This window comes from Anolis sagrei, chromosome 1 (assembly GCF_037176765.1).
Source record: "Anolis sagrei isolate rAnoSag1 chromosome 1, rAnoSag1.mat, whole genome shotgun sequence".
Classification (NCBI taxonomy): Eukaryota; Metazoa; Chordata; class Lepidosauria; order Squamata; family Dactyloidae; genus Anolis; species Anolis sagrei.
Genome location: NC_090021.1, coordinates 213,890,549 through 213,907,583, shown reverse-complemented (window position 1 = coordinate 213,907,583; position 17,035 = coordinate 213,890,549). Strand labels below are relative to the sequence as shown.

Sequence of the window (17,035 nt, the reverse complement as noted above, 5' to 3'; positions counted from 1 at the left end):
GATCTCCCATGCTTATTATGAGATTTTTTCTAGCTTAAGGTTCCTAACTTATGGGTCCCAGTTGTTGTTGGATGTTGTCAGAATCATCCAGCATTGGGCACACTTTGCATAGTTTTTGGGAATGGATGGAGAAAGGAAAATCTGGGCACCAAGGTTGTGAACCACTACTGTAGGTAGAGCACGAATCCACTTATCCGTGGATTCAACATCCACAGTTTCACTTATCTGTGCTCCAAAAAATATCCCCAACTGGAAAGGTTTGCTGGCATCACTTGATCCCCCAGTGCTGTTATGGCATATTTCTGTCCCAATATAGACAAAATATAGCGTTTCATATTATACATAGTTTCAGATTATCAAATCTGTTATTATTATTTATTAAAAAACATAACCCCCGGCAGGTATGGAGATTGTACTGTAATCTGAAATGTGTGTTAAACTTTTTTTTTGGTTAAACTATAAATAGGGAGGGCATTCACTTTTTCTCTGTATTTTTTATCACAAAATTCCCACTTCCATTTCTTCTTGCTCTGTTGTTAATTGTGTGTTCAACTGTTACTTCTTCAGCCTATCCGACCTCTTCAGCCTTCTTCACAGCCTGTTCAATTCTCCACAGTCACTTATCCACCCCCGCTCCTGCCAGTCTCATCTACCCAGCAATATACTGTGGTATATTATCTTCTAATCATCTCTTCTGATTGCATGACAAAAACCTTTAGTAGATTAATTGTGTGTGTGGAGTGTGCATGTATGCAATAAATATTGACTGGCTGGGGTATGCAAAGAGATCTCCATACTGGCAAAGTGAGTTTAAGTGGGACAATAATCCTGATGGTGGCATAATGGGTTAAACCAGTGTTTCCCAACCTTTTTTTGACCAGGGACCACTTTGACCAGCATTAGTAGAAACAGGGTTACAAATCGGTTTTTGGTCAACTTTAGATTCAGTTTTGTAATTTGGTGTGCTGATTCAGAAAATTGCATTGGATAGACCAATGTTTCTGATACAGAACATATGCCATCCAGTAGTCGCCATCTGCTCGCCCACAGAAAATCATATTGAATAAGCCTCGGCACTATAAGAGGGTTTCACAAGACCAGTTCTCATTGCAACAGTGTAGTAATGGTGAGGCCGCGGACCGTATTTTAGTTCTTGTGGACCACTGGTGGTCCACAGACCACAGGTTGGGAACTAGTGGGCTAAATTCTTGTTCTGGCAGGACTGCTGACCAACAGATAAATGGTTCGAATCTGGGAGTGGGGTGAGCTCCCATCTCAGCTCTAGCTTCCCATGCGGGGACATGAGAGAAACCTCCCACAGGATAATAAAACTTCCGGGCATCCCCTGGGCAATGTCCTTGCAGACAGCCAATTCTCTCACACCAGAAGCAACTTGCAGTTTCTCAAGTCACTCCTGACACGAAAAGAAAGTAATTCTGATATGTGTTAATGGAAAGGATACTTGTAATAAGCTATGAGTACCAAGAAATGTGCCACCTTTATTAAAAACCTTTTGCTCTTCGTCATCACAGTCAGTCAGTATTCATTGTAACCTATATATCTGTATGTGTATATAAATCTATATATTTATATGTATTCCTTTCCACTTTTCCCTGGCTGTTTCTTTGTCCCATCCCTTTGAAGTTTTACTTTGTTTTATCTCTAATAGTAGTTTCTTTTTTTAAAAAAAAAACTTCTGTTGGACTTCAATGTTTGATGGTTTTGAAAAGTTTGTCTGAATTTTTGAGCTTTTACATATGAGTTACATTCCTCACACCCATGCACACTATTTCAAGGTAAGATTGTACACACATCAGGATCCTTGGCTGCATTTTTTTTCATCTGGCTCAAGGCAGGATGCTATATTAAGAGGCAAATGTCAGGCAAATAAGCATCACCTTTAATATAGATTATTTTTCAAAGGTTTCATGCAGGAGATAATATAAGTGATTAATAAGTTATGATGACAATATTCTGTTACCAGGACTACCATGTCTCTAAAAATCAGTTGCTGTGACATAACAGACCCAGGTTCTTCTAGGGCAGTGGTTCTCAACCTGTGGGTCCCTAGATGTTTTTGGCCTACAACTCCTAGAAATCCCATGCAGTTTAGCAGCTGTTAGGATTTCTGGTAACACCACTCCATGCAGTCATGCCGGCCACATGACCTTGAAGGTGTCTACAGATAACGCCAGCTCTTCGGCTTAGAAATGGAGATGAGCACCACCACTCAGAGTCGGGTACAACTAAACTGAATGTCAGGGGAAACCTTTACCTTTATCTAGGATTTCTGGGAGTTGAAGCCCAAAACATTTGGGGACCCACAGGTTGAGAACCACTATTCTGGCGAGATTCTCTGATTAGGAAACTAGGAGGCAGGATTCGATACAGCTTCACTCTGACCAAGCTCAGCTCCTCTTATTTTTTGTACATAATTCTGCCCTATGAAAGATTTGATGTTTTGCTTCGAAGTTTGCCTACTTCATAAGGTATTCTGGAAACAGAAATGTCCTTCATAATGTAGAAATGGTGTTCTGTTTTGACTTGGAATCAAATGATGTCTAAATTCAGTAACAAGGGATTTCTCTAACGTTTGTTCTTAACCTATTCTCTCTTTTAACATCCATGTTGCTGCTTCTCTTGCTGTGTAGATTCAAGTGAGGGGAGGGAATTGGATGCAGGAAGAGAGGAAATGAAAGTTCTCTCTCCTGTGATTTGCAGTTTAAAAGTGCAGAATTAACTTCTCATAAGAAAGGGGCAGGAAAAATGAACAAGGAGCTGAGAGAAAAGAGTTGAGCCTTGGGGGACTTTTCACCTTAAAAAGAAAAGTCTGGCAACAGAAAGTCATGATTGAGGTGTCGGAAATTATACACGGTGCATAATTTCAGTTATGCATCCTTGAAATTATGCAAGGATAAGATTTTTCCATCTCCTTCATAATGCTAAGACTCAGGGTTATCAAGCGAGACTGAATTGTAGAAGGACCAGGATACATCTCTTTATTTATTAAACATTTGTATCCCAATCTATATCCAAAGACCTCAGGGCAACATACTATCAAAGCAGCTGATACAAACCAGATGCGATTGAAAATATAAAATAGTAAAAGATATGTTTATAGCCCAAAAACATTTTAAACAGAATCAAATTAAAATGTATGTCAGGAGTGGGCAACTCTAGAAGGATAGGGAGCTACATTCGCTCTGTTAGGCTGTACCCCTTCAAAAACCAAAAATACATTTTGTCCCTAATTTTCTCCTGTGCTGGCTGGGGAGTCTTTTCACCATTCTTTAAGATGCTTTGGGCCATTTTGGGTGCAGGCACAGATCTTTAAAAAAAAGCAGGAAGTGACTTGAAATGTTTTTGATTTACTTACAATTAAAAAAATTGTGATAAAACACTTTGACTACAGAGGCTTTATTAAAAGTCATATTTTAACTTGGTCATGGTTGACACCTATCAGGCCCCTAAACTAGTGGTTCTCAATCTGTGAGTCCCCAGGTGTTTTGGCCTACAACTCCCGGAAATCCCAGCCAGTTTACCAGCTTTTAGTATTTCTGGTGACGACTAACAGGGAGCTCTGGCATGGGCTGGTCCATGAAGTCACGAAGAGTTGGAAGCGACTGAACAAAAGAACAACAAGTATTTCTGGGAGTTGAAGGCCAAAACATCTGGGTACCCAGAGGTTGAGAACCAGTGCTCTAAAGAAAGGACATTTGAGAACTAGGATGTACTTCTTTACAAAATATACCGATAAATAAAGACTTATAAATTGCAAAAATGTAATGCAAACCACACATAATTCAATACAGTTCCCATTTCTTACTGCAACTCAATAAATGTTTGTAGATCCTTTAAAGTCTATTCCCTATTATTGCCTATATGTTTTTATTGCTAACCTGATGCAAAAGGATAGGCACATATTTCACTGTGCCTTGTTTAATAGCACAAGGCACTCTGCAGTCTTGAATGCCTTGAAAGAGGAATAATGTCCTTGCTTTACTTATTTCAGCAAGACAACCTAGGATCCCAATTTAGCCATATGAGTCTCTCCCGACAGCCATCTGGGGAAGCTGCTGATCCTCATGCCACCATGTTCCAATCTACGGTTGTCCTTCAGCCTCCACAGCAATCTGGCTTTATTATAGCGACTGCCCCGCCACCTCCTCCACCGCCACCACCTCCTCCGCCACCTGGGCAGCCTGTTCCTGCTCCTAATTACAGTGCATCCAGCCACCCTGTTAACCAGCAAGTCCTTCAGCAACAGGGATATATGCAGCAACCGATGCCACAGGTAGAGATACCTTCTGAATGTTGCTAGATCATTTGAGAAGCTGACAATTATTGCATATACAAACCTAATTGTTTGTAGGATTTCTTCTTCCTCGTATGTTTTAGTGGTTGTTTGATAACAAATAGAACCTTCATGTTCCAATTACAGGGGAGTTTGTATTCTAGATATGCACAAATATTATGTTTTTGTCTAGTTCTAGGTTTAGCCATGAATAACCTTTCAGGGGGATGCAGACTTCTGCTATTAAAATAATTGTGCATATGTTGCAATAGTTTTATAATGACTTATTGATGTTTTAATACTGTGTTTTTAATTGCAATATTTTCAACTAAGTTTTATTTGGAGATGGTCTTTAGACCAAGAAAACAAATATCCATAAAGTGCCATAGCATTCATCAGGCTATGCTGTCGCTGTTACATTAAATACATCTGCATTGATGGGCAGATTCACTGGCCAGCACACATTTTGGTGCTTGAAATGATAGACTTGTTTCTGGGCCTGTTTGACCCACTGATTCAAAAAATGGCATCAGTTTTCCCCTGTTGGCTCTAGTTTTTGAGATACAGAACATAACACCATCTTCCAGTTGCCATCTGCTTGCCTGTAGAAAACATGATCACTCCTAAAAACCAAGACAACGAAAAAAGTGTTGGTTTGTGTTGGTTGGTTAGCTATTTCCCAGCTTTCTCCCTAAGTAGGAAACATGGTGATAACGAACAATTTAAAACAATTAAGTTGTTCTATTAATACCACTCATTGAATAAAAACCATGATTGAAATAAAAACATCCCCTGAATGTTTTATGTCATGAACGAACGAACTATGGCTTGTACTGTATTTTCTATGGCATGTACTGTATTTTATACCTTTTTGCTATGTATATGCCAATAAAGGCTTATTAGATTGGATTGGAATTGGACCCTATTGTTTTCACTAGATTGGCTTCTTTAATGAGAATGTTAGATGTGTGATTTCGGCTTGCCTTCATTTGGGGTTGTAGGACGTGTCTGCTTTAGAAACATATGAATGAATTTCCTATGTTTCCCCGCTTTTTAGATGCCAGCCTGTTACTGTGCTCCAGGCCAGTATCCACACTCCAGTCAACAGTATCGGCCAGTTACTTCGGTCCACTACAATACGCAGCAAAACCAGCCACTGCCACAGCCTGCGCAACAGACAGGTTTGTGGTGTCCCAACTTCGAGACATTTCTGGAGGCTGGGTGGTTCAGGAGAAAATTATGTGGGGAGGGGGGAATACTCTGTAAAGTCAGTAATGATGAAAGAATATTATTTTGGCTTTGCAATACTTAACAGTTGTCCCATCTGGCAGAAATATATATACAGAATGGTCCATCCTGACAGTTGGATCAAAAATAAAATGTTTCATGGGTAGTAAAAAGTATAGTTATCCTAATTTGGGCACACTTGATAACGCAGGGAATTTCTAATGAGAAACCAAATTTCTGTTCACATCAAAGAGCTGGAATATATTCAAATGTCTTGCTCACACTTAAGTTTAATTTATGTATTCTGCCCTGAGTTACTATAACTGAGGAATATCTAAATAAGTGTTTTAGATCTCTAAAGACTTAGATTAAGTATATTTTTTCTCCTTTTATTTTTTCTGGTGTTTCTCTGTGACTGGAAGTTGTCATGTGAACAGCTCACACAAAAAAAGGTTTCTGGTTCTTGCTTGTTTGTTTTTTCAGTATGTTTTCTTTTATGTGAATCATGTTCAGTTACAGCTAGTAATTTAATACAGTGACACCCATATTTTGCAGATTTGTTTTTGCTGCCCTGGAAGTCTTTACGCAAGCATGGTTTAGTTTCTTTGTATGCAAGAATTATTGAGAGAATGTGGACTAAGTTTTTCCTTTGGAGAAGTAAGCAGGGAATTGAGGTGTCTTGAATTGTAATCTATACTAAATGTAATGTCCTCTGGCAGTTGGATTTTTATTTCAGTTTTGAAACTTCAGGTTTCTTAATAATAATAATAATAATAATAATAATAATAATAATAACAACAACAACTTTATTTATATACCACTCTATCTCCCCGAAGGAACTCACTGTGGTTTCCAAGTATCAGCACCAGCACATACAAATCACAACATAAGCAAAAATAACAATACCAACAACATAAGCATAAAATTATCCCAATAACACATATATATTAAAAGAAGTCCTGCTTGTTCTCCATGCCTTTTTTATTTCTTAGGGCATGGGAAGGAGTGGGTCAGAACAATTAAAAAGGCCAGGCCAAAACTGGTACAAATCAGTTGGGCCCGGAATTAGGTACAATACTGTAATAGGCTAACAACAATAGTGGGAAGGGCCTGTAGCTGCTCATTTCCAGAGGCCTGTTAGCTGAATGACCAGGGTAATAGATAGGAGGTGCAAGGTCGTATCCGACAATGTCTGGGTTGGGCTAGCTCTGGTCACTCTTGTTGAAACCCTCAGGTCTTCAAGCTCTTCCGAAAAGAGGGGAGGGATGGGACCTGTCTTATTTCCCTTGGAAGGGTGTTCCAAAGGCGGGGGAGGGGGGCACCACTGAGAAGTCCCTCTCTCTCAACCCCCCCAACCTTGCTTGCGACGGCGGTGGAAGCAAGAGGAGGGCCTCCCCGGAGGATCTTAGATTTGCGCCGGTTCATAGACGGAGATGCGACCGCAAAGATAGGCGGGGCCCGAACCATTTAGGGCTTTATAGGTCATTAACTCCACCTCGAATTTGGCTCGGCAACTTATCGGCAGCCAATAAAGTTGTTTTAGTAGGGGCGTTGTATGCTCCCTATAGTTTGCTCCAGTAAGGAACCTGGCTGCCGCCCGTTGTACCAATTAAAATTTCCAGGCCGTCTTCAAGGGCAGTCCCACGTAGATCACATTGCTGTAGCCCAATCTGGATGTAACCCTGGCCAAGTCAGACTTCACGAGGTACGGTCACAGCTAGTGCACAAGTTTGAGTTGTGTAAAGGCCCTCCCGGCCACCGCTGACACCTGAGTATCAAGTGACAGCGTTGAATCCAGGAGGACCCCCAAGCTATGGACCTGCGCCCTCAGGGGGAATGTAACCCCGTCGAGCACAGGTTGCCACCCAGACCCCGATCGGCCCCATGACTAACCAGGAGGACCCCTGTCTTGTCTGGATTAAGTTTCAACCTGTTTGCCCTCATCCAGCCCATCACAGCTGTCAGACACTGGTTCGGGGTCTTTTGGAATAGTTGTGGCTGGCTGTGTGGTTGGATGCTCCTGTAAGCATGTTTTGTTTACCTAGATAGATAAACTTATAATTATTTACCTAGATAGGTAAACAAGTAATAGAGAGCATGTAATTGGCTACTGAGAGGCAAGGTATACAATACAGGGTGAGTTTTTGCTTGAGTTTAATTGTATGTCTTTGGATCAAATCTTTTATCTGTGTTGCTTTGCATAGAAAAGTTTGATGGTTTCCACGGTGTGCTTCTGTGAGGCAAGGGACTATATTGTGCTTCTTGTAGGGCCTCCCATGTCAGGCAATCTTTCTCTGAGGAGCCAGACTCAATGTGCCAAAGAGCTACTGGGCAGCAGCAGTATTTGTAGGTTACACTGGTAGAGGATTTCACAGAGACAATGGCTGTGGCACCATAGCTAACACTCGTTAATACTGTGCTGAAGGAGGCAAGATGAGCCCCTGGCCAACATCCTTGCAGACAGCCAATTCTCTCACACCTGAAGCAACTTGCAGTTTCTCAAGGCGCTCCTGACATGGGGGAAAAAGGGAATTGCAGGTGATGAAACATAAACACCAAATTGTCTTGTTAGTGCAGAGCTGGTTACATAATATTTTGAATACCAGCCTATATCTTTACCACTTAGATAAGTATTTCCCTCTGCCTAATTTGTCAGTGCCCTTGGATGAATTTTTTGCCTACTGCTTTGACGGAGGACCACATCTGCTTTATTTCTGAGGAATGGAAAAAAGGCAGAATTTGGTGCCAGTTTTCCTAATGTTCTTTCTTTCATGCACTACTTTGATAGCTTCTGAAACTGTCAGCAATCCTGAGAGTTAGTGAGGTCCAATTGCTGATACTTAGAAAAACAACTCAACTTTGACCCCCCCCCCCCCTTAAAGTTGGACACATGCCAAGCTCACATTCTTGTTTCAGGATACTGAATCAAAGATAAAGGAGGGCGTTTTTTTTAGTATTTTTGAACAATAGATATAAATACAAAATAAGCACATGTGTTTTGGGTTTGGGAAAAGGTAAAAGGTAAAGGTTTCCCCTTGACATTAAGTCCAGTCATGTCCAACTCTCATAGACACCTCCAAGGTCATGTCGCTAGCATGACTGCATGGAGCGCCGTTACCTTCCCGCCAGAGCAGTACCTATTGATTTACTCACACTTGCACGTTTTCGAACTGCTAGATTGGCAGAAGCTCGGCCTAATATCGGGAGCCCACCCCACTCCACAGATTCGAACTGCCAACCTTTCGGTCAGCAAGTTCAGCAGCTCAGCGGTTTAACCTGCTGCTCTACCAGGAGGTCCTTGAGTTTGCAAACCCAGTTGTAAAAGAGAAAAGGAAACAAGAATAAACAGATGCAAATGTTAGATGTTGCCCATAGTGACCGATTTGTGTGGGTGTTTAACTCAGCAAAGTTTAAACATTTTTTAAAATTTAAAGTATTATTGAAATATTTGTCTGTAGTCTAAACATTGTGGTTTTCTGTGTGTCTGTGATGACTCAGGCTACATGTGAAATATTTTATGTGTCACAATATAGAGACTAGGTTGGCTTTATTCATGAGCTGTTGGATTCGGGGCCGTAACACTGTCTGAGAGGGTTACATTTCTCACAGTGAACCGGTCTCTTTTTCAGCTGCTTCCTAGCTTCCTTTTTTAAGGACTTTCGGGTGTGTCTGTCTTGGAGTGTTGCTCTCTTCTCAGAGAGGATGTGCTGTCCGTCTCTCTCTTTTTAAAAAAACAACATCTCAGCAATGTCTGTCCTGACACAGATGGTACCGAAAGTATCTGGAAAGTGATACTCAGAAAGAGACCGCGAGCAGGAAAGCTTTTGACAGGCTTTTGCTTTTTGTTATCTGTTTTGTGTCTCCTGTGTTTTGTTTTTAAATCTCATGTTTGAGGTTTTTGTTTTGGTATTGAGAGCAATGTTTCCGTCTAACTGATTTATGTATGAGATGCGGAGCATGATCCCATAAGCAGTTTTATGACTTAGGAATGATAACGTGGCAGGATTACTTCTTTGCAGTCCCTGGATTTTGAGAGGCAAGCATTTTTAACTACATCTAATAGGGCTGCCAGAAAAGAAAAACCATCTGTTTCGGCAGGTGCTGGTTCTTGTTTCTCCCTCTTTTTCTGCTGAGTGCTGTCTTTCTTCCATGCCACTTGGTATGCTGGGGTGGAATAAGGCAGCTAAAAATAGAAAGGGCCCTGCAACCCTGTGGGGCAGAATGGTAGCAGTCAATTTATATTGCCCTAATTCCTCTCTCAGCGTGGAAAATTGATTTTTTGCTTCGTCCGTGTGAGGATTCCAGAAGACACTGAATAATTTCCACAAGATGCCCTGCAGTTCCTGAGAAAAGGGGGAAAATGAAATTGCAGCACTTTCTGAATGCCATTCATATGCAGTACTTTGGGTTCTAAAGTGGTTTCGTTTGGTAATCTGCATTTAATGCTGCGTGGTTTGTTGGTTGGAGAAATCCAAGCATCTGTCTTTGAATTTGAAAATATCTGCAGGGCTGTTGAAAAGGAAGTATATTGCTGGTTCAAAAGTTCAGTGTGTTTTTTTTCTTCTAACAATTGTGGGGAGAGAAGTATGCTCTGTGGTATTAAGTTTGCAGCAGTGTTTTATTTAAGCCAGTTTCTACATCACATTTTAGTTCATTTCATAATATTACATGTTTATGCAGATCTAAGCACACTTGGGTAGTATATTTACTTTCTTCAGATTTTAACTGATTTTATTTAAAAGTATTAATTGCTTTATTTCCTTGGTGTAGGAGTCCAAGGCACAACTGGTTAAACCACTGAGCTGCTAAACTTGCTGACTGAAAGGTCAGCAGTTTGAATCTGGGGAGTGGGGTGAACTCTCGCTGTTAGACCCAGCTTCTGCCAACCTAGCAGTTCGAAAACATGCAAATATGAGTAGATCAATAGGTACCACTTCTGCGGGAAAGTAACGGCGTTCCATACAATCATGCCGTCCACATGACCTTAGAGGCGTCTACGGACAGCCCCAGTCCTTTGGCTTAGAAATAGAGATGAAGACCACCTCCCAGAGTCAGACACAACTAGACTTAATGTCAAAGGGAAACCTTTACGTTTACCTTCCTTGGGGTATATTAATATAACTTGAATACGATAATAGGAATACTGCTTTAGAGAACTGCTGACTTAATATTTTGTGCACCTCTACCACTTTTTGAAGTTGCATCCCTTATTGTAGTTGACATTTATTTCTTTAACATTACACATTTCTCTGATAATGGGTGCAATTAGCATAGAGTGTAAATTGGAATTCTCTTCAACAGAGGGTTTTTCTGAAACGTAGATGATCTGTCTAGAAAGTTGTAGGTATAAGACAACCTATTTTATAAGAAGACAAGAAGTTGGCCAATGTCATCCATTGGTGTTCTTACTGCTTTGAATTTGCATATACCCAAGAATCTGATGTTTGCATCCTCGGTTTCAATTTTGATATGTGCTACATGAAATCTATATGATTCAATAACCTTTTTTGCTGTAGTAAAGAGTTGGAAGAAATATAGACCTGAGATTGTGAGAACTAGCTAGTATGTGTACAGTTTCATCATTTTAAGGCAAATCTAAGGGTTTTGTTTGACACTTCTAGCAATGCTGTCAAACACATGTCAATAAGGCAGCATGGCTGTCCAAACGAGTTCCTTCTATAGAAATGTGCAAAACTTATTAATAACTAAGAGCGGGTTACTTGCAGAGTTTGTACACTTCTATTTTCAGTGATGGGGGGACATCATGGAACACAATGTATCACATTCTTTGAAGGCACAGGTTAAAAATGAAAATTGGTGTGTGAAAGTTGAGAATAGCATTTTTTTCCATTTTCAGGGAGCAAGTACAACTGAACTCCTGCATCGGTTTTGAAAGAAGTTATTGTAATACAGACTTTACAAATAAAAAGCAGTGCATCACCTAAAGTGAGGTATTTGAGGCACTGTGCTGATATCAAATGCTTATTTGATATCCAGAGAGCCAGAAAGAGTAATTGGAATTGGAAAGTGCAAAGGAAAAAATGAGGGGGAAAAGGCAGAAACACAAAGGGTAGGGGCCAGAGACTAAATAATAGCTTTTCAGGAGACTAACTTGTTTGTGTGCTTCCCAGGACTCCTTCAGAGCAGAAACTGGGGTTTTGTATGAGTGCTTCCAGGGTACATGAGAAATTATTGCAGTCTTTTTCTGCATTACAGATTCAGTAAGACTGTGTTACACGATTTTTGTTCCTGGGGTATAAATGCCATTACCTAATTGGTTCTATCATAAAAAATATGGAAAAAGATCATTAAACTTCAAAAATGTTTTTTTCAGGATACCTTGCAGCACAGTTTGCTATAGTTTTTCAATGAATATCTCATAGAGTCTCAAACCAATTCAGCATAGTTTGTGGCAGCCACAAAAACAACATTTCCGGATTATAACAACTATTTTCAAAAGTACAGTAGAGCCTCGCTTATCCAATCTTCGCTTATCCAGCATTCCTGCCCAGATCCACAGCTGTTTCAATACATTGCGATGATGTGGTGCTTAATTCGTAAATACAGTAATTACTACATAACGTTAATGTGTATTGAACTGCTTTTTCTGTCGATTTGTTGTAAAACATGATGTTTTCGTGCTTAACTTGTCAAATCATAACGTAATTTGCCATTTAATAGGTTTTTCCTTAATCACTCCTTATTATCCAACATTTTCGCTAATCCAACGTTCTGCTGGCCCATTTATGTTGGATAAGCGAGACTCTGCTGTAAGTACAAGTGTTGTTACACAGCTTTGACCTTAAAAGCCATGTAAAAAGCCAGAATTCAGCAGATGTAGATTTCTACATGCTGTAGGAAAGGGCTGTACCTGCTTGTGTATCTCCTTTTTTAAAGTATGGGAACAGCCTTATCATTTCCATCCTCAAAATACTTTTATACATCTGTCACTTGTTTTCAACTTCATGCACTAGCAGTGATGGTGATTTTAGGAAAGGGAACTTTATTCACTAATATATATTTCTAATGTTTTTGCCCATCTTAAACAGAGTACTACCAACTGTGGATGAGAGCCACAAATTTCTTGTGAAAACCATTGACTTACTCTTCTTGATATAGAAAAAGGATAATGTGTATTGTAGTTTCTCCTACTCCTTCTACCAGCATCCTTATCAGTGTCCCATGTGTTGTAGTTTTTGTTCACCAAATACAATATGTATTCCATTCAGTGAAAAAATGAAAAACACCTCCCAACAAAGGATTCCCCCAGGCTGGAATCAGTCAGGCCTTGAAGCTGCAAGGTTTTGCAATGCTAATCAAGGTGATTATCCTGGTCAGCTGTTCTTATTACACTTTGGTCTGTCAGGTGGTAGGTAGTACTTCCAGGAAAAGGGCAGTGGGAATTGAGGCGACTTCCCAACACCAGATTGAATTAAAATGGCGATGTGGGGGAAATATGACTATTGCAAAATACTATTTTTATCTTCCAATGTTCTAACTCAAGAAGCCAAACCTGCAGCCAGGTAAATGCATACACACATGTCTCCATCGCTAATCTTCAAAAGTAAGATGCGCAATGTATCTTAAATTTCTGTTTTTAGTGGTCTTGATGAACTTGATACACCTGTGTTAACAAAGCTGGTCAGTGGGTACCTGCATCTTTAATTTCATGTTTCATTTTGAAGCGCTGGTGACTGCAAAGACATTTGTGTAAGAAGAGGAAGTTAATGGGTTCATAGTATTACAATTTAATGCTGATAGACATTTACATTTGTAGGCCGTAATTAGAATATGAAAGTTGGAGATTGATTGCGGCATGGTAATTAACTTTAGAATGTGCCATTTTAATGAAGATGATATACCAGCTGTTAATTGCATGTTATTAACATATGCAAATAGTCAGCGTATTAATTGGGCAAACGTGTATGTTTTGATAAAGCTATCCCATGTATATATTGTGCCCTATAGATCTTATAAGTTGGTATGGAAACTCTTTTTGTGACTTCACATAAATATGCTGCTATTGTAACGTTTTAAAATGTTCAGTGAGCAGAGCCAACAGCATGGATCCTTACTACACAGCTATTTCCAAATGCTATACAGTTTCCCCTGCTTGTGTCATGGAAGGCCTTTAGCATCACAAAAGCAATGTGAGATGGATCCATAGAAAGTTACTTCCATATTTTAGTTATAACCTCCAAGGCTACAGTGGAAAAAATGCCAACCACATGTAATCTCTTGACCCAGTTTTGCCTTCTTCTTGTCTCCAAAGTCTTAATTCCCCATTTTAAAAAATATTTGTGCAATTTTCAGGCATCTTCTGGTGAAAAATAATGCAGAGGTTCCGCAAATATTTTGAAAACATACCTTCCCTATCTGCAAAATAATCTAATACTCTTATACACATGTTCCCATTACAGTTCCTCTCAAAATGACAACCTTTGGTCACCATTTTGAGAAGGACCAGAAGAAAAGGTAGTTGGAATGATTTGGCCTTCAGGAGAGCATGGTGAGAAAATAGGCCTCCAATCCCCATGTAACTGCCTGCTCCTAATCTAAAGGGCACTTTACAAATTTTCTTTGACAATAACTCATCAAAACAAGTTTTGAATGTTTACTTTCATTTACAGGTTACCAAGTCATGCCTAACCAGCAGCAAAACTACCAGGGTTTAGTTGGCGTCCAGCAATCTCAAAACCAAAACCTAGTCAGTGGCCAACCCAACAACATTGGAAACCAGATCCAAGGTGTTCTTGTCCCATATCCTCCTGTGCCATCTTATCAAGTAAGTGAAACTCTATTGAAAATACAGATGACCCTTCTAAACTTTCTAAACATGAATGCTCTACCAAATGAGTATGATGAAAAATATGATCTTTAAGGAACTGCGTACCCATAGAACGATTGGTTGGGAAGGAATTGTGTGAGTGGGAAAAAAATCGTTTATTTGGATTATGAACATATGAAGTTCTGCTTATTCTATAATTTTATATGACGCTATCATTTCTGACCTTGAGGGAGCTGGGGGTGGTAACGGCCGACAGGGAGCTCTGGCGTGGGCTGGTCCATGAGGTCACGAGGAGTCGGAGACGACTGAACGAATGAACAACAACATCATTTCTCACTATTCAGATTGACTAAGGGTTTCATAGATTTAGTCTTCATCCTCAGATGCTATTTCTAGAAAGGGTAAGGTGCCAAGACAGAGCGTATCAGTTCCTTCCTGCATATGTTAGATTCCTGTAATTGGTATGAGTAAACAGTCTGTGTTATCATAAGACAATTGCTCCTCTTGTTTCGCCAGCAAACCATCTTATTTTGGATATTGACAAGTCATAGTCTTTTGAAACACTGACACACACAGAATGGGAGATGGTTTGTGATTAACTCCTGTTGGTGGACAAATCTCATGGGGAGAAGGAACTGTGGGCTTTTCCATGTGTTCCTTAAAAATAAAGGCTTGGAAATTTCTCTCCGTAGTCTTATAGGCAATGAGCAAGACCAAGACCTCATTTTCATTTATGGTGGAGTAGGCCTTTCCCGTGCTGAAAAACAACTTTAGACTGTAAATTTGGGCTGATGTAGATGAATTCCCTGCACTTAAGAAAGTAGTGGGGCGGCTTTAGCACAGCAGGTTAAACACCAGCTGTAGTCAATCTTGTCAGCTGAAAGGCTGCCAGTTTAAAGCTGAGTCAGGGTGAGCTCCTGGCCTTAGCCCAGCTTCCACCCACCTGGTGGTTCAAAAGCAAAAATATGATTAGATAAATAGGTACCGCTCATTTAAAAAGTGGGGGAGGTATTCAGAGGCACCCAGAAGGAAGATGGAACAAGAGCAGCACACCCTCATCCTCATTCCCCCCCCCCCCCCGAAATCGAACACAACACCTTCCAAGATGCCGGAAAGATGGAGAAAGCCAATATATATAACTGTAAAAACCGGCATTGAATTTTTGCCGCATATGTATGTTCTTTAATCTGCCCTGAGTCCCCTTCGGAGTGAGAAGAGCGGAGTATAAATACTGCAAATAAATAAATACATAAACAAACAAACAAATAAGATAGTGTGTTACAAAAGCTTTGCCTCAAAACTTGGTTAAGTGAAAATAATTATTTAGTAATGGGTTACCTACATATGCTACATGTAGCTTTATCTCACGCTCAGTCAATGCTATTATTATTATTATTATTATTATTATTATTATTATAACTTTATTTGTACCCCGCTAGCATCTTCGATGCGGCTTACACAGGCCGAAGCCTCAAAACACAATACAACGATACAATACCTAAAGCAAATTAAAAACAGTTAAGCAGAGTAAACAATAACAGTAACAATACAATGAGACATTATTAAAACTGGGCCGGCCAGAGTAGTGGGTACAGGATTAAAAGTGCTGATGTGGCGGGGGGAATGTAGGATTATAAAATAAGTGCAGTGTGCGGTGTGCAGTGATCTGTTTCAGATCAGCCTGTTTCAGATTATATGGAAAAATCCCTTGCTCCAACGATGCGTTAATGATCAACACAAACCAATCAACCAACCCCTCCTTGGCAGATTTAATAAGCCAAGATGGGCATGGGTCTAGAGTCGAAGTGGTCGCCCTCACAGCCCCAAGGACCTCTTCCACGGTCTCAGGAAGAACAAGCCTAAAAGAATTCCACAAGATTGGACAAGCAGATACCTCCGTCACCTCTTCTGGCACTGTGATGAAATTGGAGTTGAGCTCAAGGCGTATCTGAGCAACTTTGCCTGCAAAATGGTGTGCGAAGTCGCAACACCGAGCTACTGGGTCGTCAGAGATCTCCTCCACCACAGGTGGGTGAAGGAGTTCCCCGACAACCCGAAACAGCTCCGATGATCTATTTGCTGCAGACGCTATTTGCTGCAGACGCTATACGGGTGGTCATGAATCAATGCTAATCTTCTGTACATCAGTGTGTGTCTTTCCCTTTACTTCTTTGAGTTTTTATTTGAGATGTAAGATTTCTCAATCTATGTCATGTTTAAAAGAAATGGGATTAGCAGTCTTAATGAGCTTCTAATCCTTAGGTTTCAGTGGCTCAAGGTTCCCAAGGAATGTCCCAGCAGACATATCAGCAGCCAGTTGTAATTCCCAATCAGTCTAACCAAGGACTACCTACGTCAGGAATGCCAGTTTACTATAGTGTCATTCCATCTGGACAGCAGAATAACTTAAGGTGAGTTTAACTCCTTTGCCAAAGACTGTGTTTAATGAAAGCAGGTATAATAAACAAAAAAAGCAAATAAAAAGCATCCCATTCAAAGCCTTGCATAGGTTTTCCCGGTTTCACAGTAATGTTGAATATGGGATTTTATTTTTGTTTTATTGATTTTCATAAGTGTTTTTCATTCTTTTCATTCTTTCCTCCCTTAAGGCAGTGGTTCAAACCCTAGTTCAGTGGTTCTCAACCTGTGGGTCCCCAGGTGTTTTGGCCTACAACTCCCAGAAATCCCAGCCAGTTTACCAATAGTAAGGATTTCTGGGAGTTGAA

At 40.2% G+C, this 17,035-nt stretch overlaps 1 protein-coding gene across 7 annotated transcripts in view; it reads left to right on the top strand.

The window, feature by feature from the left end:
• Nucleotides 1-17,035, top strand: part of R3HDM1 (R3H domain containing 1) — a 61,217-nt gene that overhangs the window by 31,217 nt on the left and 12,965 nt on the right. For 4 of the 7 annotated variants that reach the window (XM_067473009.1, XM_067472996.1, XM_067473014.1 and 1 more), the window contains 5 exons: nt 568-669; nt 4,013-4,294; nt 5,352-5,475; nt 14,152-14,306; nt 16,572-16,720. In XM_067473009.1, coding sequence (XP_067329110.1) covers nt 568-669; nt 4,013-4,294; nt 5,352-5,475; nt 14,152-14,306; nt 16,572-16,720 — 812 coding nt within the window. The remainder of the gene's footprint in view (nt 1-567; nt 670-4,012; nt 4,295-5,351; nt 5,476-14,151; nt 14,307-16,571; nt 16,721-17,035) is intronic. The other 3 variants (XM_067473017.1, XM_067473016.1, XM_067473004.1) reach the window with 1 other exon arrangement.